At 34.6% G+C, this 27,915-nt stretch overlaps 2 protein-coding genes across 2 annotated transcripts; one reads left to right on the top strand and one right to left on the bottom strand.

Annotated features, from left to right (window-relative positions):
* The first annotated feature begins 642 nt into the window (after nt 1-642).
* pmpcb (peptidase, mitochondrial processing subunit beta) lies at nt 643-9,957 on the top strand. The gene is made up of 13 exons (XM_056456245.1): nt 643-736; nt 1,717-1,833; nt 3,405-3,491; nt 3,570-3,699; nt 4,059-4,257; nt 4,751-4,830; nt 4,927-5,033; nt 5,810-5,953; nt 6,326-6,486; nt 6,706-6,791; nt 6,922-7,010; nt 7,651-7,726; nt 9,806-9,957. Exons 1-13 carry the CDS (start codon nt 656-658, stop codon nt 9,859-9,861), a joined length of 1,413 nt encoding a protein of 470 aa, XP_056312220.1. The 5' UTR covers nt 643-655; the 3' UTR covers nt 9,862-9,957.
* dnajc2 (DnaJ (Hsp40) homolog, subfamily C, member 2) lies at nt 9,885-25,927 on the bottom strand. The gene is made up of 17 exons (XM_056456244.1): nt 25,728-25,927; nt 23,958-24,148; nt 23,650-23,725; nt 22,508-22,606; nt 21,923-22,064; nt 21,763-21,843; nt 21,607-21,672; nt 21,252-21,343; nt 20,450-20,571; nt 20,085-20,234; nt 19,663-19,751; nt 18,732-18,801; nt 17,193-17,374; nt 17,003-17,103; nt 16,805-16,915; nt 16,509-16,669; nt 9,885-10,045 (listed from the first exon to the last, which is right to left on the bottom strand). Exons 1-17 carry the CDS (start codon nt 25,780-25,782, stop codon nt 9,977-9,979), a joined length of 1,857 nt encoding a protein of 618 aa, XP_056312219.1. The 5' UTR covers nt 25,783-25,927; the 3' UTR covers nt 9,885-9,976.
* Nucleotides 25,928-27,915: the final 1,988 nt, after the last annotated feature.

Genomic DNA, 27,915 nt, shown 5'->3' with positions numbered 1-27,915 from the left:
TTTTTAACAAGGTCTCTATATACTATATAACTATTAACATATATTTATATTCTTAAAAAATAAAAATATTAAAAGTTATATAAAAAAGACCACGTTGAAAGGACTATTTTAAAATAGATTTAAATAACACTTAAGTATATACTCAAAATAATATGTGAATATATATAATATATAATTTTCTTTAATTCAATTATATATATACATAGATAGATAGATAGATAGATAGATAGATAGATAGATAGATAGATAGATAGATAGATAGATAGATAGATAGATAGATAGATAGATAGATAGATATGTATGAATCTTGAAATATAAAAGAAATAGTAATAAAATATAAACTACTTTAACATCATGCAATATAGCTAAAAAAAACTCTAAATGTAAACACTGTGCTATTCAAACGTGCAGCTTTCTCTGCATATTGTTATTTACGTTTTTTGTTAAATTACATTAAATATAGTTAACGTTCATTAAATACCGTTTAAATTAAATGTTAAATTCCCATTATATATCGCAATAGTTTACCACTTCTCCACAAGGAGGAGTAAAACACTAGATAAAAATGCAAAATACTGAAAAACGCATGACGTAGCTATGATTTAGTCCAATCGGAGCTCGCCCTTTCCCTTGCGTCCTTCAGTCAGTAAACAGCATGGCGGCGTCCATGCAGCGTTTCGGCGCAGCCGGGAGACACTTAATAAAGAATTTATTCAACACAAAGGTCATCAACAGGGTGAGACACTACAAACACATCACTGATATATAATTGACAACTGCCAAAATATTGAAAATAATGTCCTGACAGTTATTAAAATAGTTTAGCATGTTATTGGGGTTAGCATAAGCTGGACCAGATGATGAAAGCGTTGTATAACTACCGCAACAATATGACATTGATTACTTTGCTAAGATATTTGTTAATACTATTAGATCAAAACGGTTTCAGTATTAACATCTGATGTCCTGCTCTGTGTTTCTGCAGTGAGGTTTACATTTATTAATCTAAAATGACAGAAACAGAGGAAAATACAAAAACTACAACATTAAATACAGTGAACATCATAGCGTGCCGTACAGTGTCGATAAATCATTGAGTATTTTATAGATTATCAGAGGAATAAAAACGTTTGTTATAATATTGATTCACTTTTCTTTTAAACATTTTCACAGAAGGTATAAAGAAATCAATATCAATAGAAAAAGAGTAAACATGTGAGATGACAGGACATGTTGTGTATGTATGTGAAATATTATCAATACAATACAGAGGTTAACAATAAATTCAAGCTCTTTATTGAATTTGTGATCATAGTAAAATATTTGGTTTACAGTGATATGTACAGCTTTTAGATCTGCTTAATTTTTACCCCCCTTGTATATTTGTTTCAACACATTTCTAATCATAATAGTTTTAATAACTCATCTCTAATAACTGATTTATTTTATCATTGTCATGATGACAGCACATAATATTTGATGAATTATTTATCAAGACACTTCTATACAGCTTAAAGTGACATTTAAAGGCTTAAATAGGTAATTAGGGTAAAGTTAGGGTAATTAGGTAAGTCATTGTATAACAGTGTTTTTTTTCTGTAGACAATCAGAAAAACAATATTGCTTAAGGGGGCAAATAATATTGACTTAAAAAAAAATAAATTCACAGGAGGGCGAATAATACTGACTACAAATGTATGTGTGTGTGTGTTTCAGAGTGTGTCTGCTCCGGCTGTCAGTCATGTAGTTTTAAATGTACCAGAAACGAAGCTCACCACCCTTGATAACGGGCTCAGGGTGGCTTCAGAAGACTCTGGACTGTCCACATGCACGGTAAATTCACCATCACAGCTCTGTAATTCAGTCTCTGGTGTCTTATGAATTGGATTATTTACATCTTATAATAAGGGGACAGTTTTTAGAGGTGTTTTCTTGAAAAATGTCTGACTGGGCCACCCACCACAAATAACCACAGCAGAAGAAAAAAAATGTGATCCTGGACCCCATCAGTGTTTAGAAAGTGAGATTTATGCATTATCTGAAAGCCGAATAAATTCCATTGATGTATGGTTTGTTAAGGTAGGACAATATTTGGATATCAATATCTGAAATCTGAAGGTTAAAACAAAATCGAAATATTGAGAAAATCACCTTTAAAATAGTCTAAATTAGCTTCTTAGCAATGCATATTAATCATTAAATATTTAGAATTTTAGGAAATATACAAAATATCTTCCAGGATATCTAATGATTTTGGCATCGTTCAGGTAAATTCAACATACCAGCACTGTATTTTAATCTTTGGTGTCTAATTTAAATTTAAAGTTAGGGGGATTATTTAGGGGTGATTTCCTGAAAAGTGTCTAAACAGGACATGAGCGTCTCCTAGGGACCGACTTTGTGGGAGGAGCTTATGTAAGAAAAAACCACAGCAGGAGTAAAAATAAGTGACCCCTGTGCACAAAAGCAGTCGGTTTTTAGAAATTGAGATTTATGCATTATCTGAAAGCTGAATAAATGAGCTTTTCATTAAAGTATGGTTTATTAGGATGAGACAATATTTGGATATCAATATCTGGAATCTGAATGTAAAAAAATAACAAATATTGCGAAAATCACAGTGGTTCAAATTAGATTCCAGCAATGCATATTACTGAGCAAATATTTAGAGTTTTAGGAAATGTACAAAATATCTTCATGGATATCTAATGATTTTTGGCATAAAAAGGTATAAGTTTGAGCATTATAGCATTATAAAACATCTTACCATTTTATAAATGAGCATTTATTCTAATGTTTTCAGTTTAATTAGAGTAATTTGTTTGTGATTTATCTATTTAACATTTGTAAAACGTGAGGAATGTAAATGCCTTTCATTAAAGATTACGAACCACAAATAATACACAATTTCACCCGGTTATATACAGAACACAACTTGCAGAGAATAATAAACTGCATTATATTAATAACTAATAGATATAAATTGCAAGATCAGAGTAAATCATAATGAAAAGTAATAGTGAAAGCATAAGGTTAAAACAAACAACTGGTCACACTTTACAATAGTTTCATTAGTTAATTTATTTACCAACATGAAGTAATTATGAACAGTATTTGTATGACATTAATCATAGTTCATTAACTAATGCATTATTAAAATCCAAAGTCATGCTGGTTAACATCAGCTAATGGACCATGAGTTACTAACACTGAACGACTGTATTTTCAATAATTAACATGAACAAATACTGTAATAAATATATTGTTCATTGTTTGTTCACGTTAGTAAATGCATTAACTAATACAGCCTTATTGTAAAGTGTTACCCAAAAAGTTAATTGAGTTTAAAGCTTAGTGAGTCAATGCTGAATTATCAGAGTATTAATTCTGATCACATGATCCAGGTTGGTCTGTGGATTGATGCTGGGAGCCGCTATGAAAACGAGCATAATAATGGCACAGCGCACTTCCTGGAGCACATGGCTTTTAAGGTATGAGAACGAATTATTTGTCTAAATACTAAAATGTTTGGTTCAGATATTGAATGAGGTTTTTAAATGGATGTTTAGGGCACAAGAAAGAGGTCTCAGCTGGACCTGGAGCTGGAGATCGAGAATATGGGAGCTCATCTGAACGCATACACCTCCAGAGAGCAGACGGTGTATTACGCTAAAGCTTTCTCTAAAGATCTGCCTCGAGGTAAACAAGCAAACTAAAATTATACTCAAGCAAACGTAGCATTACTTGCCAAAACATGTAGAGCAAGTAAAGTAAAAGTACAACAACTCAGAGTATGAGTAAAATAGCTCATCTAAAAGCACTCAAGATAGATTACGCTGTGAAAATGAATCCACTATAGACCCTGCAGATTAAAAACATAGCTTTACATCAGTGCTGTTTTCGTCTATTGGTGTTTTTAACTGTAAGTTTAATTATTTGCCATTCATTGACTATAAAATGTCAGATTCTAATTGAATAGCATGACATTAAAGGGGTAGTTCACCCAAATTGTGAGTGTTTATATGTGGTTAATATTGCATTACGTGTGTGCTGTAAAGCGGTGGAGATCCTGGCGGACATCATCCAGAACAGCACTCTGGGAGAAGCAGAGATCGAGCGGGAGAGAGGAGTGATTCTCAGAGAGATGCAGGAGGTGGAAACCAACCTGCAGGAAGTGGTGTTCGATTACCTGCACGCGACAGCCTATCAGGAGACACCTCTCGGGAGAACCATCCTGGGCCCTACAGAGAACATCAAGTATGGGTCACTAAAGAGTTAGAGTTTAGCATGTTTTTCTCTTTATTATAATTTCAGTGTTCACTATTTTATTTATAGCACTTTTGGTTTAAGGCAGCAGTTCTAATGTTCATTATATTTTATTTCAATTTAGATATGCTATGCTTAAATATACTAATATCTGGCTACCAGTTAAATCTAGAATTGATTTCAAAATCTTGCTATTTGTATGTAAGTCTCTGCGTAATTACTGAATCTTATATTATGTCCGCCTTTACGTTGTCAATCTTCACAGCAGCTTTGAAAACAAACCTTTTCTCTGTGGCTTTCAATGTTCTTTGTCCTTTCACATCAATATATTTGACTCCAGCTTTACTTCTGTTTATTTGACACAGTTTTATGTTCATGTCTGTTTTCTTGTGTTTACATGGCTTGCTTCTTCTGCCTGTGTGTTTTATTGTAAAGTCTGCACTAGCAGTTTTTATTGAATGTGCTATAATCTGTTGTTTTGCAGAACTATAAATCGTGGGGATCTGGTTGAATACATTACAACACACTACAAAGGGCCCAGAATCGTGTTAGCAGCAGCCGGAGGTGAAGCTACAGAGAAAGCTGTTCTTGTTCATGACTGAATAAATCACTTGCTTTACTTGTGTCTGAGTTTTCAGCAGGCGTTTTTCTGTCTTTCAGGAGTGTCACATAATCAGCTCATCGATTTGGCCAAATATCATTTTGGAAAGCTGCCGGCCAGATACAGCGGAGAGGCTTTACTGCCCTGCCATTTCACCGGGAGCGAGGTAAATATACAAATAAATAAATATGTACTTAATAAAAACTTTAAATAGGAGCATTTACAAATCAAAAGATCATTTCAAATATTTTCATACTGACATATTTTTAGCAGATTAGATCTGACGAAATAAATAAACAAATCAATCAATCAATTACTCAACCTGAGGTAATTTAGTGTGTAAATATTTATCATTTTTGAAATTCACTAGACATAACTGAGTGAAAATTGTTTCTACACATTAGGAGGTGGAAATATTCATTGGTAGAATATAATGATGAGAAATATGCATATGCACATTGACATTAGTGCTGAAAAACCATTAATCAAATACAAAATAAAGGTTTGTTGACATAATTTTGTGTACTGTGTATATTTATCGCGTATACATGAATACATGTATAGAAAATGTCATATACATATATATATATATATATATATACACACACACACACACACAATTTTTATATAAAATTATTTATAAATATCAAAACATGTAAATATTTAATCTGTAATATATATTTATTTTATTAAAATGATAATAAAACAAGATATATAAATGTATGCATCTGCATTTGTATACATAATAAATATAAACAATACATGCACATACTATGTATATACAAACTTCTATTTTGTAGGCTGTAGTCCCGATCAATCATTAAACAGCACTAATAGACACAATCTAGTTCACAGTAATGCACTTCTGATCAACTTTTATTACAATAAAACTGTATGAGCATTATTATGATTATGAAAAATCTTACCGTGAGTTTTCTCCAGATTCGTGTGCGGGATGATAAGATGCCTCTGGCTCATATTGCTGTGGCGGTGGAGGCCGTGGGCTGGTCTCATCCAGACACCATTCCTCTGATGGTGGCAAACACACTGATCGGGAACTGGGACCGCTCGCTCGGCGGAGGAATGGTGAGATCTTCACTGAACGCTGAATAGAGACTCACAGTGCTGAAAACTACAGCTGAAGGCAAAATTATTCACCCAACCATTAAATTTAAAAAAATTATATATATATTTATTTATTTATTTATCAAGCATTGTTTAACGGAGAGAAAACACATTTTATCACATGCCTAGTATCAGCCATGTTATAGAGTAAGTCCTTTGTGGATAAGTGCTTACTGGAGATGAAAACCGCTTTAACAATTCAGTTGGATTTGGTGAACTGACCAAACATTTCGAAGATCTGGTTATAAACCAGTAAATATAAATCACTGATTCACAAAGCTTCATAAAGCAGTGTTTCACTCAACTAACCAGAGCGAGTTTATTTTCTTGCAGAACTTGTCCAGTAAACTGGCCCAGATGTCCTGCCAGGGGAACCTGTGCCACAGTTTCCAGTCTTTCAACACCTGCTACACGGACACAGGACTGTGGGGGCTTTACATGGTGTGTGAACCGGGAACTGTCCACGACATGATCCGATTCACTCAGCTGGAATGGTGAGAAATCAACCTCAGGGTTCTGCGAGTTTGGAAATATGATGCAATTTTAAAAGCTTAAGAATATCTAGTCTGATATTATGTGCTGTCATCATGACAAAGACAAAAGAAATCAGCCATTAGAAATGATTTAGTAAAGCTCCTTATTCGTAAAAGAATTAACATTTGACATAAAGGAGGACTAACCATTTTCAGTAATGAACACACGTTTTTCTTCAGGAAGTCTCTGTGCACGAGTGTGACTGAAAGCGAAGTGAACAGAGCCAAAAACCTGCTGAAGACCAACATGCTGCTTCACCTGGACGGTCAGTGCCAGATCAGTGCGTGCGTGTGTGTGTGTGTGTTTGTTTGTGGAGCTGTGTGAAGTGTGCGTGATCACATATGATGTGTGTGTGTAACGCTGTGTGACGCGTGCTTGTGTGCGTGTGTGTGCAGGATCTACACCCATCTGTGAGGACATCGGGCGTCAGATGCTGTGCTACAGTCGCAGGATTCCTCTGCACGAGCTCGAGGCCAGAATAGACGTACGTAAACATTAGTTTCTCTCTTTAGAAAAAGAAATGCATGTACGGACAGATGTTTCACAAATAAATCATGCTTCATCAAATCTATAACAACCAATACACAATAATCATCTATGCATATTTAAAAAAAACGACATATAATTAGATATGTTAAGAGGTGTCTTTTTAAATGTTTTTTATTGGCCTCAAGTGTTTTGCACCATGAAACGTGCAGCGCTCTTTTTTTAAAGTCAACAAAAATGCAGTGTGTTTTACCTCGCCTTTCAGAACTGAAAGCAGCCAACATCAAAAAAACCTCCATTACGGTTTGTTTAGGTGCCATAATTGTGTCGTCTTATAATTTTCTCTGGACAAGTGTCAATTTCTGCCCTTATATGGAGCTAATGTGGGCGTGTATTATGCAAATGACTAATATAGTGCACAGGGACGCTTTCTGAGAGCAATTCAGATTCACTATATTAACTCAAGCACGCATGCACGTTATGTGAATTAGGCAGAAAGTTTTTAACAGAAGTTCAAATGACAAATATGAAAAACATACTTATTATTAGTCAATACTTAGTATTACTCACTGATTATTAATGAATGAGAGCCAATGTGTGTCCAAATCCAGCTTAAATCTGCCCGTTTCTCTCCTCAGGCCATTAATGCCACGACTATAAAGGACGTGTGTCTGAAATACATCTATAATAAAGCTCCTGCTATAGCAGCTGTCGGTGAGTGGACATCTATACTCTGTGCTCATCAGTGTTGGCTAAACAGACTTTAAAAACATTAATAACTTATTTCTTGTGACTGAGAGAGTAAATAATTCAGATGTAAGATGATATAGTAATTTGGGTAACACTTTAAAATAATGGTCTATTAGTTCATGCATTTACTAACATGAACAATCTTGTACAACATTTATTAATGATAGTTTACCATTTACCAATGCTTTATTGACATCCACGAGTCGTGATTGTCAGCTCTAGTTATTGCACAGAGAGTTAACATGAATTAACAATCAACAACTTAAATATTAACCTGCTTGAACAAATTCTGTAATGTTTTATTCATTGTTTGTTCATGTTAGTAAGTAAATTAACTAATGGACCCTTATTTTAGTGTTACATTATGATTTGTGGACAGATAAATTGAATTTAACTCTTTCAAAAACAATAGAGAATGTCAAAAAAGGTCGTATAATCACAATCTTAAAGAGCCCATATTATGGGTTTTTGAAAATGCCCTTCCATGTAGTGTGTAACACAGCTCTGAGTGAAGTGAAATATCCAGCTAAGGCTTAAATCTGTAAGTGTACAGTGTTTAAAACTATTGATTCATCTATAAAAGAGTTGACTCATAGTGCTTCAAACGAGTCGTCTTGATAACGAGTCATTAGGTGTTTCGCGATGACGCGGCTACAAAACACAAGCCTCAGTAGTTGCGCGCGCAAACCCGGGAGATTTGAAACCTGCGGCCCCGCCCACTAACACAGAAAAAACACTAGACACACACACACACACACACACACAGACGCCGCCGGTCGAATGAAGTCACGCTGTGCTCAGATGGATAATATTGACAGTCTCTACCCAAAGATGAAACTGTGAAGAGTCAGTGGTTGAGGTTTATTCACTAGTGTAAGTAAGTGCGATTAAAATTGTTGCCTCGTTTACTCTAGCTTGCAAATTATGTATTTATTGTGTTTTGTTACTTGTTAACCTGGTACAGTACACACGGTTACTCTTTATATTCTCTTATCACATGTAAGCCACGTTAAAAACGCGACGCGTGCCGCTTTGTTTACGGATTTAACGTTAAAGGCTTTTGTGAGCTCGCGTTCCACTGCCGTTTGTCGTTGCTATGGCCATCATAAGCTAGGAGACGGGAGAGGTGTCGATCTCCCTAGTTCTGAGGAGGAGCGTGATGTGTGTGTGTGTGTGTGTGTGTGTTTGTGTGTGTGTGAGAGAAAAAGAGCAGGTCGAGTGTGTGACGGCTAGGAGACCGGAGACTCTCGTCGCTCTCCCTAGTTCTTCTGAGGAGCGTTGTGTGTGTGTGTGTGTGTGTGTGTGTGAGAGATAGAGAGAGAAAAAGAGCAGGTAGAGTGTATGACGGCTAGGAGACTCGCGTCGACCTACCCAGTTCTTCTGAGGAGGGTTGTGTGTGTGTGTGTGAAAAAAGCCTTACACTATGAAGCGCGTGTGCACTGTGACTACTTTTATATTGTTGATTAGCTGCTGGGCAATTCACTCTGTCTCGCGCTGAAGCCTGTCACTGTCGACCAATCGCAGCAGGCTGTCATTGGTCCAATCAGCGCAGATTAGCTTCGGGCTGAGGAGGGGTTTGGGAACAAATGAATCGCTGAACGATTCATATGGGAGTCGCTGGGATAATTAGGTAAAAATAAATGCAGATTATAAGACCATCAAAGTGTTTTTTGACCTTGCATGCATAGTAGACTGTTGTTGGAGACCCTTACAACCTAAATATGACCCTATTTCATGTATAATATGGGCTCTTTAAGTGCGTTTTTGAATGAGAAAAGGGACTAATTGTGTTGCTTTTTAAATAAAAGTAATGTGAAAGTATATGATGTATTATTCCTGCCTGTTTTTAAAGATTAAGATAGGTGTATGGTTGTAATATCAGTTATGTGAAAGTACTGTGTGTTATGTTATGTTTGCCGTCTTTAAAAGACTAAGATAGGCTTTAGATTGTAATATATGACTTATTTGATAACCCAACACTGGTCGTAATGAAGTGTTTGATATTCTCCCTAATTAAACACACCAATTATTGACCGTCTGCAGGGCCGATCGAGCAGCTGCTGGATTATAACAGCATCCGGAACGGCATGTGCTGGTAAACACTCAACACAAGCTACAGAGCTCCAGATCTGCTTTTTTTCCAGGTTTATTTTATTATAAAATAAAGAACAACACAAATAAAGTTAAAAGACCAAGTCGTGTGTGTGTGTTTTGTCATTTTTTGTTTTTAGCAGCGACCTGTTCCTGCGCTGCTTTCTTAGCCTTTATCATCTCCACCAGCTCCTGCAGGAACAGAGGACAATATATATATCAATTTAGGAGATTTTTATTTGTTGTTTATCATTTAATATTGCTTTTAATGTAAATATGAATGACAATGAATTAAAGAAAACAATAATAGTTTATCTGTAACACACTCTTATTATAGTACATGCTGAAGAGGAAATACATTTATATCAAATCATTTAATGTTTAGATCAATATGAAATATAATTATTAATAAATATAAATAATTCAAATTAAATGCTACATAATACAAATAAAGTTATGGAATAATTGTGTGGCACATTATTGTAATATACATTTCATTTATAAATAATATTTATCAGTATTTACTATTTACTTGTCACTATTTTAACGCTACCTTATTTGACAATTCCTATTGTCATTGATCTGTCGTATACTCTTGTAATCAGCTCGATTTATAGTGTTAGATATATTTATTACTATTAACTAGAATTATTCAATAATATATTTGCACCATTTTAATTCTACTTTTATCTCTGCATGAACACAATCATGCTGAAAATGGAGGATTTAGAAAGTGATTTTTAAAAGTATGATTAAATCAAATCTGTCTACCATAAATATCTACATTTCAGGGTGTAAAAATCTACACTTCAGTGTTTAAACTGTGTACAAAAATCTACATCTTAGTGTGCAAGTGTCTACCCTAAATATCTACATTTTAGTGTGCAAGTGTCTACCCTAAATATCTACATTTTAGTGTGCAAGTGTCTACCCTAAATATCTACATCTTAGTGTGCAAGTGTCTACCCTAAATATCTACATTTCAGTGTGCAAGTGTCTACCCTAAATATCTACATTTTAGTGTGCAAGTGTCTACCCTAAATATCTACATTTTAGTGTGCAAGTGTCTACCCTAAATATCTACATTTTAGTGTGCAAGTGTCTACCCTAAATATCTACATCTTAGTGTGCAAGTGTCTACCCTAAATATCTACATTTCAGTGTGCAAGTGTCTACCCTAAATATCTACATTTCAGTGTGCAAGTGTCTACCCTAAATATCTACATTTCAGTGTGCAAGTGTCTACCCTAAATATCTACATTTTAGTGCGCAAAAATCTACATCTTAGTGTGCAAGTGTCTACCCTAAATATCTACATTTCAGTGTGCAAGTGTCTACCCTAAATATCTACATTTTAGTGCGCAAAAAACTAACCTGAATAACTAATTAAGTGTGCAAAAATCTACATCTTAGTGTGCAAGTGTCTACCCTAAATATCTACATTTAAGTGAGCAAAAAACTAACCTGAATAACTAATTATGCAAGTGTCTACCCTAAATATCTACATTTCAGTGTGCAAGTGTCTACCCTAAATATCTACATTTAAGTGAGCAAAAAACTAACCTGAATAACTAATTATGCAAGTGTCTACCCTAAATATCTACATTTCAGTGTGCAAGTGTCTACCCTAAATATCTACATTTCAGTGTGCAAGTGTCTACCCTAAATATCTACATTTCAGTGTGCAAGTGTCTACCCTAAATATCTACATTTTTAGTGTGCAAGTGTCTACCCTAAATATCTACATTTTTAGTGTGCAAGTGTCTACCCTAAATATCTACATTTTAGTGTGCAAGTGTCTACCCTAAATATCTACATTTTAGTGTGCAAGTGTCTACCCTAAATATCTACATTTTAGTGTGCAAGTGTCTACCCTAAATATCTACATTTTAGTGTGCAAGTGTCTACCCTAAATATCTACATTTTAGTGTGCAAGTGTCTACCCTAAATATCTACATTTTAGTGCGCAAAAAACTAACCTGAATAACTAATTAAGTGTGCAAAAATCTACATCTTAGTGTGCAAGTGTCTACCCTAAATATCTACATTTAAGTGAGCAAAAAACTAACCTGAATAACTAATTATGCAAGTGTCTACCCTAAATATCTACATTTCAGTGTGCAAGTGTCTACCCTAAATATCTACATTTAAGTGAGCAAAAAACTAACCTGAATAACTAATTATGCAAGTGTCTACCCTAAATATCTACATTTCAGTGTGCAAGTGTCTACCCTAAATATCTACATTTCAGTGTGCAAGTGTCTACCCTAAATATCTACATTTCAGTGTGCAAGTGTCTACCCTAAATATCTACATTTTTAGTGTGCAAGTGTCTACCCTAAATATCTACATTTTTAGTGTGCAAGTGTCTACCCTAAATATCTACATTTTAGTGTGCAAGTGTCTACCCTAAATATCTACATTTTAGTGTGCAAGTGTCTACCCTAAATATCTACATTTTAGTGTGCAAGTGTCTACCCTAAATATCTACATTTAAGTGAGCAAAAAACTAACCTGAATAACTAATTTAGTGTGCAAAAATCTACATCTTAGTGTGCAAGTGTCTACCCTAAATATCTACATTTAAGTGAGCAAAAAACTAACCTGAATAACTAATTATGCAAGTGTCTACCCTAAATATCTACATTTCAGTGTGCAAGTGTCTACCCTAAATATCTACATTTTTAGTGTGCAAGTGTCTACCCTAAATATCTACATTTTTAGTGTGCAAGTGTCTACCCTAAATATCTACATTTTAGTGTGCAAGTGTCTACCCTAAATATCTACATTTTAGTGTGCAAGTGTCTACCCTAAATATCTACATTTTAGTGTGCAAGTGTCTACCCTAAATATCTACATTTTAGTGTGCAAGTGTCTACCCTAAATATCTACATTTCAGTGTGCAAGTGTCTACCCTAAATATCTACATTTTTAGTGTGCAAGTGTCTACCCTAAATATCTACATTTTAGTGTGCAAGTGTCTACCCTAAATATCTACATTTTAGTGTGCAAGTGTCTACCCTAAATATCTACATTTTAGTGTGCAAGTGTCTACCCTAAATATCTACATTTAAGTGAGCAAAAAACTAACCTGAATAACTAATTATGCAAGTGTCTACCCTAAATATCTACATTTCAGTGTGCAAGTGTCTACCCTAAATATCTACATTTCAGTGTGCAAGTGTCTACCCTAAATATCTACATTTCAGTGTGCAAGTGTCTACCCTAAATATCTACATTTAAGTGAGCAAAAAACTAACCTGAATAACTAATTTAGTGTGCAAAAATCTACATCTTAGTGTGCAAGTGTCTACCCTAAATATCTACATTTAAGTGAGCAAAAAACTAACCTGAATAACTAATTATGCAAGTGTCTACCCTAAATATCTACATTTCAGTGTGCAAGTGTCTACCCTAAATATCTACATTTCAGTGTGCAAGTGTCTACCCTAAATATCTACATTTCAGTGTGCAAGTGTCTACCCTAAATATCTACATTTCAGTGTGCAAGTGTCTACCCTAAATATCTACATTTCAGTGTGCAAGTGTCTACCCTAAATATCTACATTTCAGTGTGCAAGTGTCTACCCTAAATATCTACATTTCAGTGTGCAAGTGTCTACCCTAAATATCTACATTTTTAGTGTGCAAGTGTCTACCCTAAATATCTACATTTTAGTGTGCAAGTGTCTACCCTAAATATCTACATTTTAGTGTGCAAGTGTCTACCCTAAATATCTACCTTTTAGTGTGCAAGTGTCTACCCTAAATATCTACATTTTAGTGCGCAAAAAACTAACCTGAATAACTAATTAAGTGTGCAAAAATCTACATCTTAGTGTGCAAGTGTCTACCCTAAATATCTACATTTAAGTGAGCAAAAAACTAACCTGAATAACTAATTATGCAAGTGTCTACCCTAAATATCTACATTTCAGTGTGCAAGTGTCTACCCTAAATATCTACATTTCAGTGTGCAAGTGTCTACCCTAAATATCTACATTTCAGTGTGCAAGTGTCTACCCTAAATATCTACATTTCAGTGTGCAAGTGTCTACCCTAAATATCTACATTTTTAGTGTGCAAGTGTCTACCCTAAATATCTACATTTTAGTGTGCAAGTGTCTACCCTAAATATCTACATTTTAGTGTGCAAGTGTCTACCCTAAATATCTACATTTTAGTGTGCAAGTGTCTACCCTAAATATCTACATTTTAGTGTGCAAGTGTCTACCCTAAATATCTACATTTCAGTGTGCAAGTGTCTACCCTAAATATCTACATTTTTAGTGTGCAAGTGTCTACCCTAAATATCTACATTTTAGTGTGCAAGTGTCTACCCTAAATATCTACATTTTAGTGTGCAAGTGTCTACCCTAAATATCTACATTTTAGTGTGCAAGTGTCTACCCTAAATATCTACATTTAAGTGAGCAAAAAACTAACCTGAATAACTAATTATGCAAGTGTCTACCCTAAATATCTACATTTCAGTGTGCAAGTGTCTACCCTAAATATCTACATTTCAGTGTGCAAGTGTCTACCCTAAATATCTACATTTCAGTGTGCAAGTGTCTACCCTAAATATCTACATTTTTAGTGTGCAAGTGTCTACCCTAAATATCTACATTTTAGTGTGCAAGTGTCTACCCTAAATATCTACATTTTAGTGTGCAAGTGTCTACCCTAAATATCTACCTTTTAGTGTGCAAGTGTCTACCCTAAATATCTACATTTTAGTGCGCAAAAAACTAACCTGAATAACTAATTAAGTGTGCAAAAATCTACATCTTAGTGTGCAAGTGTCTACCCTAAATATCTACATTTAAGTGAGCAAAAAACTAACCTGAATAACTAATTATGCAAGTGTCTACCCTAAATATCTACATTTCAGTGTGCAAGTGTCTACCCTAAATATCTACATTTTTAGTGTGCAAGTGTCTACCCTAAATATCTACATTTCAGTGTGCAAGTGTCTACCCTAAATATCTACATCTTAGTGTGCAAGTGTCTACCCTAAATATCTACATTTTAGTGTGCAAGTGTCTACCCTAAATATCTACATTTTAGTGTGCAAGTGTCTACCCTAAATATCTACATTTTAGTGTGCAAGTGTCAACCCTAAATATCTACATTTTAGTGTGCAAGTGTCTACCCTAAATATCTACATTTTAGTGTGCAAGTGTCAACCCTAAATATCTACATTTTAGTGTGCAAGTGTCAACCCTAAATATCTACATTTTAGTGTGCAAGTGTCTACCCTAAATATCTACATTTTAGTGTGCAAGTGTCTACCCTAAATATCTACATTTTAGTGTGCAAGTGTCTACCCTAAATATCTACATTTTAGTGTGCAAGTGTCAACCCTAAATATCTACATTTTAGTGTGCAAGTGTCTACCCTAAATATCTACATTTTAGTGTGCAAGTGTCAACCCTAAATATCTACATTTTAGTGTGCAAGTGTCTACCCTAAATATCTACATTTTAGTGTGCAAGTGTCTACCCTAAATATCTACATTTTAGTGTGCAAGTGTCAACCCTAAATATCTACATTTTAGTGTGCAAGTGTCTACCCTAAATATCTACATTTTAGTGTGCAAGTGTCAACCCTAAATATCTACATTTTAGTGTGCAAGTGTCAACCCTAAATATCTACATTTTAGTGTGCAAGTGTCTACCCTAAATATCTACATTTTAGTGTGCAAGTGTCTACCCTAAATATCTACATTTTAGTGTGCAAGTGTCTACCCTAAATATCTACATTTTAGTGTGCAACAAATAGAGATTTCATTGTGCAAAAGTCTGCACTGAACATCTATATTTTAATGTGCAAAAAATATTTGGATCCAGCTTTACTGTACTGCTGTGTAATGTACTGTAGAATTCATTACTATTGAATTCATTCATATTTTTTGTGGTTTTTAAAACTGGTTCTCAGCGCATGCCTAGTATCGAGCATGTTAAAGAGTCAGTAATTTGTTGATGCTTACTGGAGATGCAACCCGCTTAAAACAATTCAGTTGGATTTGGTGAACTGACCAAACACTTAGAAGATCTGGTTAAAAAGAACGATTCATTTGTGAATCGTCCATCACTGATTCACAAAGCTTCATAATGCAGTGTTTCACTCAACTAACCATGCTGAGTTTTTTTCCCCAAGACTTTGTCCAGTAAAAAAAATACCCTGAATATACACATTTTTGGTACAAAAGAAAATACACTGTAGTGTGCAAAAATCTACCCTGAATATCTGCATTTTAGTGTGAAAGAAATATATTTTGGTATTTTGGTAACCTAAATATCTAATTTAGTCTGCAAAAATCTACATTTTAATGTGCAACAGTCTGCACTGAATATCTAGATTTTAGTGTGCAAAAAATATACATCTTTTTATGGAAAAAAAAACTACATTTTAGTGTGCAAAAATCTACCCTGAATATTAAATTAAGTGCAAAATTATACATTTTAGTCATAAGTATATCTATATTCTATATCTACCCTGTATATCTATATTCTGGTGCAAAAAAATAATAAAATCTATATTTTAGCATGCAAAAATCTATATTGAATATCTAATTTAGTGTGCAGACTTCTGCCCTGAAACTCTGCAATGCAGTGTGCTGTAAATGAAGCTGAAGGGTGGATCTGCTCACTTTATATCTCTTCATGCAGTCTTTCTTGGAGCGTCCGGGCACTGCCTCAGAGATCCTCTCCCAGCGCTCGGCCGTGTTCACCGGGTAGGTTTTCAGAGCCTGTTCCAGAAGCTTCTGCTCCTCTGTGGTCCAGGCGGCGGCATTCGAATCTGCACCTACAGCTGCACAAATGTGTGTGTTCACAATGACGGTTGTGTGTGTGTGTGCGCTGGTTGCATAATATATCTAAATAAATAGCCACTAAATATAATAAACCTATACTATATGTATATATGATTAATAGAGTAAGGTCTCACCATCGAATCGCTCTGACGGCATGGCGTTGTCTACAGTGGGAGGAACGGCTGAATGCTCCTTCTTAAACTTCTCAAAGGCCTTTCGGTTAATCTCATCTTTCTGGTGCGGATCTAAAATAAAATAAACAAAAGCAAATGAAACACACACGCACACACTCAAAGACAGAAACACACACACACACACTTTTGCTGGCGTACCCAGTTTCTGCAGTGTTTTGGCTTTATTGATGACGTCTTTGGCAGTTCTCTTGACGCCGCTGCTGGAGTGCTGGTTCATGTAGTTAGCGATCACCTCCCACCTGTTAATCACAGAGAAGGTCACACAGGGGTCACAGAATGTCACACAGGGGTCATGATCAACAGAGTGCAGTCACACACACGCACTCACCTGGCGTTTGTTCCAGCTGGAAACAGGTTGACGGCTTTGATGAGCAGCTGCAGGTCTTCTTCACTCCAGCCTCTGTTGTTTTGTCCTCCTGCTGCACTGCTGTGTTCAGAGCCGCGCGCCGCCTGCTGAGCCTGCAGCTCTGCGTCCTTCTCCTTCTGCAGCTGCATGTTCACCTCTTCCACCTGCACACATGGACAAACATGCAGATAAATGCATGAACAAACACACACACACATGCACTCACACATATGCATAGATACACAAACACACACATATGCACAATATACATGGATGCACAAACACATATGCATAGATACGCAAACACACACATATGCACAACAAACATACATGCACTCACACATATGCATAGATACACAAACACACACATATGCACAACAAACATACATGCACTCACACATATGCATAGATACACAAACACACACATATGTACAATATACATGGAGGCACAAACACACACATATGCAGATACACAAACACACATATGCACAATATACATGGACGCACAAACACACACATATGCATAGATACACAAACACACACATATGCACAATATACATGGACGCACAAACACACATATGCACTCACACATATGCATAGATACACAAACACACACATATGCACAACAAACATACATGCACAAACACACACATATGCATAGATACGCAAACACACACATTTGCACAACAAACATACATGAACAAACACACACATGCACTCACACATATGCATAGATACGCAAACACACACATATGCACAACATACATGGAGGCACAAACACACACATATGCATAGATACGCAAACACACACATATGCACAAACACACACAAAGACACATGCACAAACACACACATGCACAAAGACACATACACAAAAGCACACACATGCACAAACACACACATGCACAAAGTCACATACACAAAAGCACACACATGCACAAACACACATTCATGCACAAAAGCACACGCATATAAAAACCAAACATGCACGTTCACACATGCACAAACACACATACATAAGAACGTACAAACATTTACACATGCACAAACACACACACACAATAATAAGAGGGCGTTACAGTATACATATTATAATATAAACTTAAACCAATTACAGTAATTAATATTAAGACATTTTACATAGTTATTATTTATTAGGAATGAAATATTTATTATTATAAGTAGTAGTGTTTCAACATGGATAATAAAAAACTGAATGTTTCTTGTGCATTAAATGACTTCTGAAGGATCATGTGAAGACAGCAGTAATGGGGATAAATTCAGCATTAAATCACTGGAATAAACTGCATTTTAAACCTAGAGAAAACTGTTACTTTAAATGCTCATAATAATAATAATTCAAATTATTTGTATTTTTCATAAGATAAATGCAGCTTCTATAAGAGAGAGACTATTAAAACCCAAATTACAGACTCCAAATATTGAATAAATGCACAGATGAATTGCACACAGCAAATACAGGCTGGATTCTGACTGGTGTAGGTGTTTGTGGCATCTCACCTGTTTCTCCAGAGCTGCTTTACTCTGCTCTTTATTCCCAGCAGACAAAGCTTCATTAAGAGTCTGCAAACTACAAACAAAAACACAACAAAAAGTCAATATTCCCAATCTTTCCAGAAATGTCTTCACCAGCACACGCAAGGGTTTACTGTTTGTGTTTAACACCGTGCCAGCTACTATGGCTATTTTCATGGCGAGCAAAAGTATACTACAGACAAATTATAATACGGTTTTACTATTTCTCTATGCTAAAAACTTTCAAAGTTTAAAAACTGAATTAATAGAGTAGAAACATTGAATAAAAGAAATTCGATAACTTTAAGTAACAATTCACACTATTTGCTAATGGCTTATTACCTGCCTATTATTAAGATATGAATTGTTTATTATCACTAATATAGTATGATCTTATTCAACATCCAACTACTACCTTAATAACTGATAATAAGCAGCTAATTAGTAGCTTATTGAGCTAAAAGTCGTAGTTAACTCTGCAAGCATTGCCTTTTTATTTGATGACCCTCAGAAATGTTTCTACTAGGAATATACGAGCATAACACACAACAAAACAACAAACAAACAAAACTAATCTATCCTCATATGTTCATGTTATATACCCACTTCAAAAGGTATAAAAGGTTTCAGCAAAAATCCTACATATTTTAGATGCATTTTTTTAAAATAGTGCATTTTAAAGGTATATAGTATATAATGCACACACACACACACACACACACACACACACGATAAATAGCAGGTAAGTGATTCTCTTAATTGAAGAGTTGTCTCCTCAATGGTAGGGAAGGGGTTAATTGTTTGTTAATAGCGTGAATTGTACATCAACAATAAAGCATGACCATAATTTCGTCACAGAACTAAAGTTAACACCACATGTTTGATGTTTTGAGTGGTTTTGAGGCAAGGTATTGACCTGGTGAGCTCCAAGCGGTCGCAGAGTTTCTCCACCTCCTCCATCATCCTCACACTGTCCGCCTCGTTGTCTGTAAAGTAGTTTTGGCTCTGTGAGAATAAGAAACCAGCAATTCCAGCGTTACAGACCTGACATTAGCAGTACAACGTAAACATAAATTCATAAAGATTGTACAAGTTAAAGGTATATTGAAAAATGAGCTTAAATAATTCATTTGTTTGCGTTGTGAGAAAATGAAACATGTATGCTGTCAAACATATTGGGCCTTTTCTTAATTTGCTGGTGTTTGTTGTGATTGCATGTGCTTTTTTTAATTGCAGCTCTCTTGGTTATTTTGGTGAAAAATGTATTTGTTTATGGCACGCTTGACATTTGACAATGTATTTGTGTACGTGACAAGGTTGACACTGAACGCTTCTTGCCTTGCAGGTCATGCGGAGTTTCTGTCGCTCTTTCTTGATGGCTTTTTTCTGCGCCTCTTTCTCCTTCTTGGCCTGTTGAGCCGCCTGCCGTGCCGCCTCCTCCTGCTGCTCCTTCAGCAGCCGCGCCGCTTCCTCCTGCTGCTGACGTGCCTGCACACACACACAAACACACACATATATACAATCATATTACATATATTTCGATTTTTTAAACTGTGCACCATGGAGAGAGTTTGCATGTGTCGATGTGAGCGTCCAATAACATTGCGTGCATGCTCACAAAATATCTCTCCACTCTTATTTACATTTGAACATATGAAATATTACAAAGACAATAATAACAGCAAGCGTTTGTCAGCACTGACCCGCTCTTTCTCCTCCTGCTCTCGTTTCTTAGCCTCCACTTTGGCCTTCTTCTCAGACTCTTTCCTGGCTTTCTCCTCCTCTTTAAACTTCTTTATCCGCGGATCAGCATTGTAGGCCGTGTCTGCAAACACACACACACACACACAAAGGATCACAGTAAGAGCTAGGGTTGCACGATATTGGAAAAATCTGACACCGCAATGTTTTGTTTTTCATTAATATATTGCAATATGAATGGATTAAATAGCTTTATTTAGTAGGAATTCAGGTACAGAAACTGAATAATTAAATGTAAAACTGTTTTCAATGTATAAATAATTAAATAAAATATCTTTAATTAAAGTTACAAATGACGCAATTCCTTGTGCCTGAATGCTTTAAAGCAGGGCTGCTCAACCCTGTTCCAGCAGATCTCCCTTCCTGTAAAGTTCAGTTCCAACCCTGATCAAACACACCTGAACCAATTAATTAGGACCAGCACTTGATAATCACAGGCAGGTGTGTTTATATGAGTTGCAACTGAAATCTACAGGAAGGAAGATCTTCAGGAACAGGCTTGAGCACCCCTGCTTTAAAGTCTTGACATGCTCATAGAGTCACAGGACTTAAAACACATGCAAATGATACAGGTATGCTCTATTATCTCATCAATGACTCCACAATTCTCATGTTGTCAACTGTGGCTCCATAATAAGGACTTAACATTGCAGATCCTGAGATGTGACTACTGCAGATGCACACATCCAATGCTGTAACTATAGTGTGCAGCCCTAAAAGAGCTGATTTTGAGCTTCTGCTCACCAACAAGCGTCCGTATTCGGTTCATCTCCTCCTTCTTCCTCTGTGCTCGAGATGCTCGGTTCTGCTTCTCAATCCAGCGCCGCTCATCTCGACTGAACAATTGAGTTTGTTTATTGCCAGATCAGCAGGATCATCATAAATTGCAAAGAGCTAATATTATTCAGATTAATAATAGCATATAAATAGCATAAATAAAATACTTTTTTAAACAAGTAAAGGGTTCATCTATATATGGTCTCATTACAGTACAAACATTTGTATAAAGTTTTTTTTTTAGGGTATTCGATTGTGAACTATAATAACAACAAACAGTAAATATTCAACCAATAACATCTGACAGTAGAAAATTCCTTACCATTCAGCCTTCTCCTTTTCCTCCTCGTCTAAATAGGAAAATTCTCTCCAGGAGTCAAAGTTGTACCTTTAGAAAGGCAAAGAAAATAAGTATATGAATATGCATACATTTATGCAAGTATATGAAATCAATGCATAGATTTTATTTTCAACTCACCAAAAAGAATAGAAATTATCCACATCTTCAAATGACGACTCCATAGTTCCCAGACTGGGAAAGTGCTTTTTAACAGACCACCTGAGGGAAAGAAATGCATCAGTAAACGTTTGATATGAATATGATATGATATGAATACCTCTAGGTCTGATTATTTTACCTGGCGTTCCTCTCAAACACCGGTGCAAACACCTCGAAGAAGTTTTCTTTGCCTTCTGCTTTTGTAGGAACTGCATTGTCAAACGTTGGATCGACGCTGTCAAACGCTCTCCGCTTCACTGGATCTGACAGGATCTCTATTGCTGCAATCATATATATTTATATTTTTTAATGCTATGTCAGCAACAAAGGCTATTTTCATGGCAAAAACGTTTCATTAATAAATATTCAAATAAAAAACACAAACAAAGGAATACATAAATTAGAGAAGTTATGATAAATATGATAAAAACAATCCTGGTGACACTTTTGTTGTTGTTTGTTTGTTTGTTTAGACTTTATTAATCCTAAAGAGAAATTCACAGCAGACACAATACAATAATTATTCTACATAATCTAATATGACATGTATTATACAATCTGATCACTGTTAGTACAAATGACTTCCTGATTGATTGCAGCAATAGTGCCACCAGGACAAATAGCTGATTTTTTTTTTATCAGATATTAATAATATATATTCTTCAATGATAATTCAGAAAGCATATAAAACAGCCATGCATTTCATTTATTATAGAGCTCAAACCTTTAGTTATGCATGTGAAATAATCATTATCGCCTTCCACAATCTGCTCTCCTGCTGCCTTTCGCTTGTCTGGGTGATGCTTAAGGACCATCGCTTTGTCTGAGCACAAAAACAGGAAATATTTGCTTTATTTGTGCACAAAAACATAAATATTTGCTTCATTTCTGCACAAAAACAATAAAATTTTACTTTTTCTGTGCACAAAAACAAGAATATTCGCTTTATTTGATCACAAAAACAAAAATATTCACTTTATTTGTGCACAAAAACTAAAATATTCGCTTTATGTGCACAAAAACATTCAATATTTTCTTTATCTGTGCAAAAAAACAAAAATATTCGCTTTATCTGTGCAAAAAAAACTAAAATATTCGCTTTATTTGTGCAAAAAAACAAAAATATTTGCTTTATTTGTGCAAAAAAACAAAAATATTTGCTTTATTTGTGCAAAAAAACAAAAATATTTGCTTTATTTGTGCAAAAAACAAAAATATTCGCTTTATTTGTGCAAAAAAACAAAAATATTCGCTTTATGTGCACAAAAACATTCAATATTTGCTATATACGTGCACAAAAACAAAAATATTCGCTTTATGTGCACAAAAACAAGAAATATTGGTTTTGTTTGTGCACAAAACAAATATTTGCTTTATCTGTGCAAAAAAAACAAAAAATATTGGCTTTATGTGTGCACAAAAACATAATTTTTTGGCTTTGTCTGTGCACAAAAACATAATTATTTGCTTCATTTGTGCACAAAAACAAGAAATATTTGCTTTATGCACAAAAACAAGAAAACAATATTCTTAATACACAGGACAGAAAGATAACTATACTATATATATAAATGTTTTCTATCAGAATAAATAACATTTATTTTATATTTTCAGCATGATTTTCTTCAGTGTCATCTGACCTGCAGAAATTAGTCTAATATGATCAAGAAATAGAACTATTATCAATGATAAATACAGTTCATATTTGTGTGGGAACTGTGAGTTATTAGTTTTTTTGTACATCTACTAAAACATAAATGATCATATTATTATTGACATAAATATATCACACCACTGATTTGAATTGATAAATATATCAGAAAATATCAAAGATTTGATTTGAAGAAATATAAAAGCCAAACTTACGAGCAGCTTTGATCTGTTTCTGCGTTGCTTTATACCTGACGTGTGCCAGACCTAAAACAGCGTAGTGATCTTGGTTCTGTAATGCAAGAGAAGTGTGTCAGTGTTTTCAGTTCACACAGACCATGACACACACACACACAAACACACATAGTTAAGCATAATTAACACTATATAATTATGCTTATATTGTATAACTGCAAGATAACTTTGTATGTATATACTGTCCAAAATATTCATAAGACTTCAGATTTTGACTGTACAAAAATTATTGTGAAAAACATTATACAAATAAACTGCACAACAAACACCTTCCAGTCTTTGGGGTCCAGCGTCTTCAGCATGGGATACTCCTCCAGCTGAAGCTCTTCGTCCTCCTCTTCCTCTGACAGCTCCTCCTCTTCCTCCAGCTCTTGAAACGAAGCCGACACATTTCTGTTCCTGCGCTTCAGAAAAGCTTCAAACCAGCGGCCGACCGGCTCCACCTGAACTTGCACTGAGGCTGACACACACACAACAAACACACATTTACAGCACTGTAACAACGGATATAAAAGATATTTGTGTTCTGTGTCCTTCTCTTTCATTTGTGCATTATAAGATCCAAAGGAACAGCACAAAATCTAGAACAATTTCTTCCTCATTATTAATTAACTGAAATCTGAAATTGCAATAATTTAAAATACATTTATTATGATAACTACAGGTGATAATGTATTATATAATGATAATATTAATATTTTTAACATAGTTATATTTACAAGCCATATACCATGAAATACCTAAACCCTTAATGTGTTCTTTATTATTATTATTATTATTATTATTATACATTAATAATAACTTTATTAGTATTATAACTTTGTAACATTTCATTATTTAATTTTTTTATGGAGTGGTGAGAGTTCAAATGTCAAATCTCAATTGTTTTGTCAACAATAAAAAACTATTACAACTCAGAAAAGTATGCCATTTCATTTTTACATAAATGTATTTACACTCAATGACAACTGAGCTTTTGACTGAGCTTTTGAGCTTTTGACTCACATTTTGATGATTTATTTGCATAAGCATAGAGTAAAAACAAACAAAAAATTACAACAAAGTTGCAACTAAACCTAACAGTACAGTATGTTGTCTGTATCATTTATTTAAAGTAAATATCATCAGGGATTAGTTTACATTCATTATTATTTACACTTCAACATTCATTAATAATAATAATACCTTTACATAAAAAACTACTTACAAAGCAAGATTAGCAGTTACATTAACTGCTATTGTTTATATTTATGTTTATATATATTGTCTAGCACTTCAAATTATCAACATAAACGGTATAATGGCGTTAATAACTAATTAGGTACTTGACTGGCCTGCCTGCAGTCCCGACCTGTCTCCAATAGAGAATGTGTGATGTATTTTGAAGTGCAAATCGTGACAACAAAGACCCTGTGCTGTTGTAAATCTTAAGACTTGTTTGCAGGAAAAATGGGACAAAATGACACCTGAAACACTTTATCGCTTGGTGTCTTCAGTCCATAAACGTCTTTTAAGTGTTGTGAAAAGGAATGGAAACATTACAAAGTGGTAAATGCTTTACTGATCCAACTTTGTGTTGCAAGAAATATGTGTTTATTAGGAAAAATACAACGAAAATCATGAGGAACGCATCAAATAATGTGCTGTAGTATTGTCTGCAATGAAATACAATTCAAAGTATATAACTAATTACACAAATCCACTATTAAATCATACATGCCAGCTTTTTCCAAAGCAAGATGACCTTTTAATATGGTTACTGTCACATATTTAGACAGCCTGAACTCATTCATAAGTAACAATACTGATGTTTACATAAATAAAATTAAAGTTTGCTGATCATATCAGATTCAGCACTAACGAATAATAATCTAATCACAGCTAATGAATCTGAGAATGCACATTATTAATAATAACAATCTCTCTCTCTCTCTCTCTGTGTGTGTGTGTGTGTGTGTGTGTCAGAAGGATGATGCAGATCTCTCACACACATACACACACTCTCAATATCTTATTATAACGATATCTGTCACACTTACCGGCGACGGTGTTATAAACCACCGTAAGCTGCCCCTCTAACGCCTCCGTCAACATTTTCGCTAATTCAGACACACGGACGACTCAAAGTGCTCGCATTCGCATTAAATATCGGCTTATTTACGGATGAGTTAAAGCTGCTGTTCTGCTCAATTCTGCCTGATCCACATGGGCCCGCACAGCTGTATGCTGGAACACTCGGTGTCACACTCGGAACATTCCGAAGCGCTGGGCGCGGCGACATTTGGTTCCGCTTCCCGAGAGTTTTATTTATTTATTTATTTATTTATTTATTTACTTATTTTAATGTATTTATTTATTTATTTATTTATTTATTTATTTATTTATTTATATATGTTTATTTTTATGGTGTTTATTCTGTACATATTTATTTTTAATGTATGTACTTATTTTTTATTATTTTTATAGCAAATTGTACACACTATCTCAGAGTTTTTATACACATTCACCAAGGTAATCACAGTTCCTCACCAAAATATCAGTTAATGTTAATACTTTTAAAAAGGAAAAACTAAACTAATTTATTATGGTTTCAATGCAATAATAAACATGGAATAAGCATATTTAGTAAAAGTTCCTGGCTAATACAGCACTGTATATATTCTGTAAAACCTGTCAAATACAGCATTTCGGAAAGAATGAACAGTAAAGACAAGGACAATATTAATAAACCACTTGATAATTCTGTTTCTCTATTAAGCTATAGGTTTGTTTAAATACTGGCTTTATTTTATCCATCCTCCAAATGTGAAATAACAGTATTGTATTTAGAGTATTTATATTATAGTATTATATTTATAGGAGTAATAATAGGTTTTCATTTATTGTGATTGAAAATCAGGGGTATTTCACCACACACGGATATCCTAAGTGAAAAAAATTGGTATCGTGTTGTCTATAAACAAATATAAACATCTGAAAACATGCTATTACTTTTGTCATTTGTTTATTTTGACAAATTGTGTCAAACATTTTTAGTTTCAATTTAAAACAAATGTATTTGCACACTTTGTTTTTTTTTTCCAGTGCTGTATTCATTTATATAGAGGTTTAATTTATTTATATAGACTACAAAAAGCTGGCAGAACAATTAGAACTAAACTAAATTAACTAGACTGTAAAATTAGCTGTTAATAACTGTGATTCACAAGTGTTTTCTGTTTATTCACGGTGGTGAATCTCATTATGGGATGTTGATCTCTGCTCTGTCCACTTTTGATGTTGAAAATTCAACTCTACAGTTTAATAAAGTGACTTTTAGTGACATTTTAGTCATTTGAAGTAATATAATGTATAAGAAATAATTATATCTAGAGAAATAAGTCTGTAAAATAACAGTACATTTGCTGGCAGTTTATTACAAGGTTTCTGTCGCGTAATATACAACACCAACACAGACAATAGAGCACTTTAAACCAGTGGTTTCATAACGGGGGGTCCCGGGCTACAAGAGGGCCTCAGCTAACTCTGTGGGAGGGGGTCACATCATATTTTACTTTTAGCAGTGGACAATTAGGAGGATGATCATGTTGCCTTGGATAATTTTATCCCCTAGCTGACCAAAAAAATGGACAAATTTGTAATTCATCCTCCACAAAAAAAGACTGATTCACCTTTAGCAGCTAATGACCCAAGCATACTGGACCCAGGTGAGGAAGCTCCAAACATTTCAGGTCGCAGCGCTAGCAATACTAAAAACACAAAATGCAGGAAATACCAAGACAGTTACCTGAACTATGGATTTACTCCATTTTCTTAAAGCAAAGAGTCCCTGACACAGCCATGGTGTATTATCTGCGCCAAAGTTCTTGCTGAATGCATGAGGCCGTCCAAATTAATAAGATCAATAAGGTGTACCCAATACAAATGGCCTGATGATGTTTTCCTTTAATATTTTAGACAAGGCTATTATTTGTGCATAAAAAATATGTAGATATAGTAATAAACGTACCATTTGTTTGAAAACAACACCTTTTTGTTATACCTACTGCAAACTTATATGAGCAATAATAACATTCAATGTGAAGGGGGGCCTTACAATATTTTCCAGGGGAAAAGGGCGTCTCAGGCAAAAAAAAAAAAAGATTGGAAACCACTGCTTTAAACTACTAAAAATGTTTATAAAAATCACTCTTTTTTTTTTTAGATAAATTTTTATGGCCTTTTGTT

Source organism: Danio aesculapii, chromosome 4 (genome assembly GCF_903798145.1).
Source record: "Danio aesculapii chromosome 4, fDanAes4.1, whole genome shotgun sequence".
In the NCBI taxonomy this organism is placed as follows: Eukaryota; Metazoa; Chordata; class Actinopteri; order Cypriniformes; family Danionidae; genus Danio; species Danio aesculapii.
Note: the sequence above shows the minus strand (reverse complement) of the source record. Positions and strands in the feature narration are given on the sequence as shown.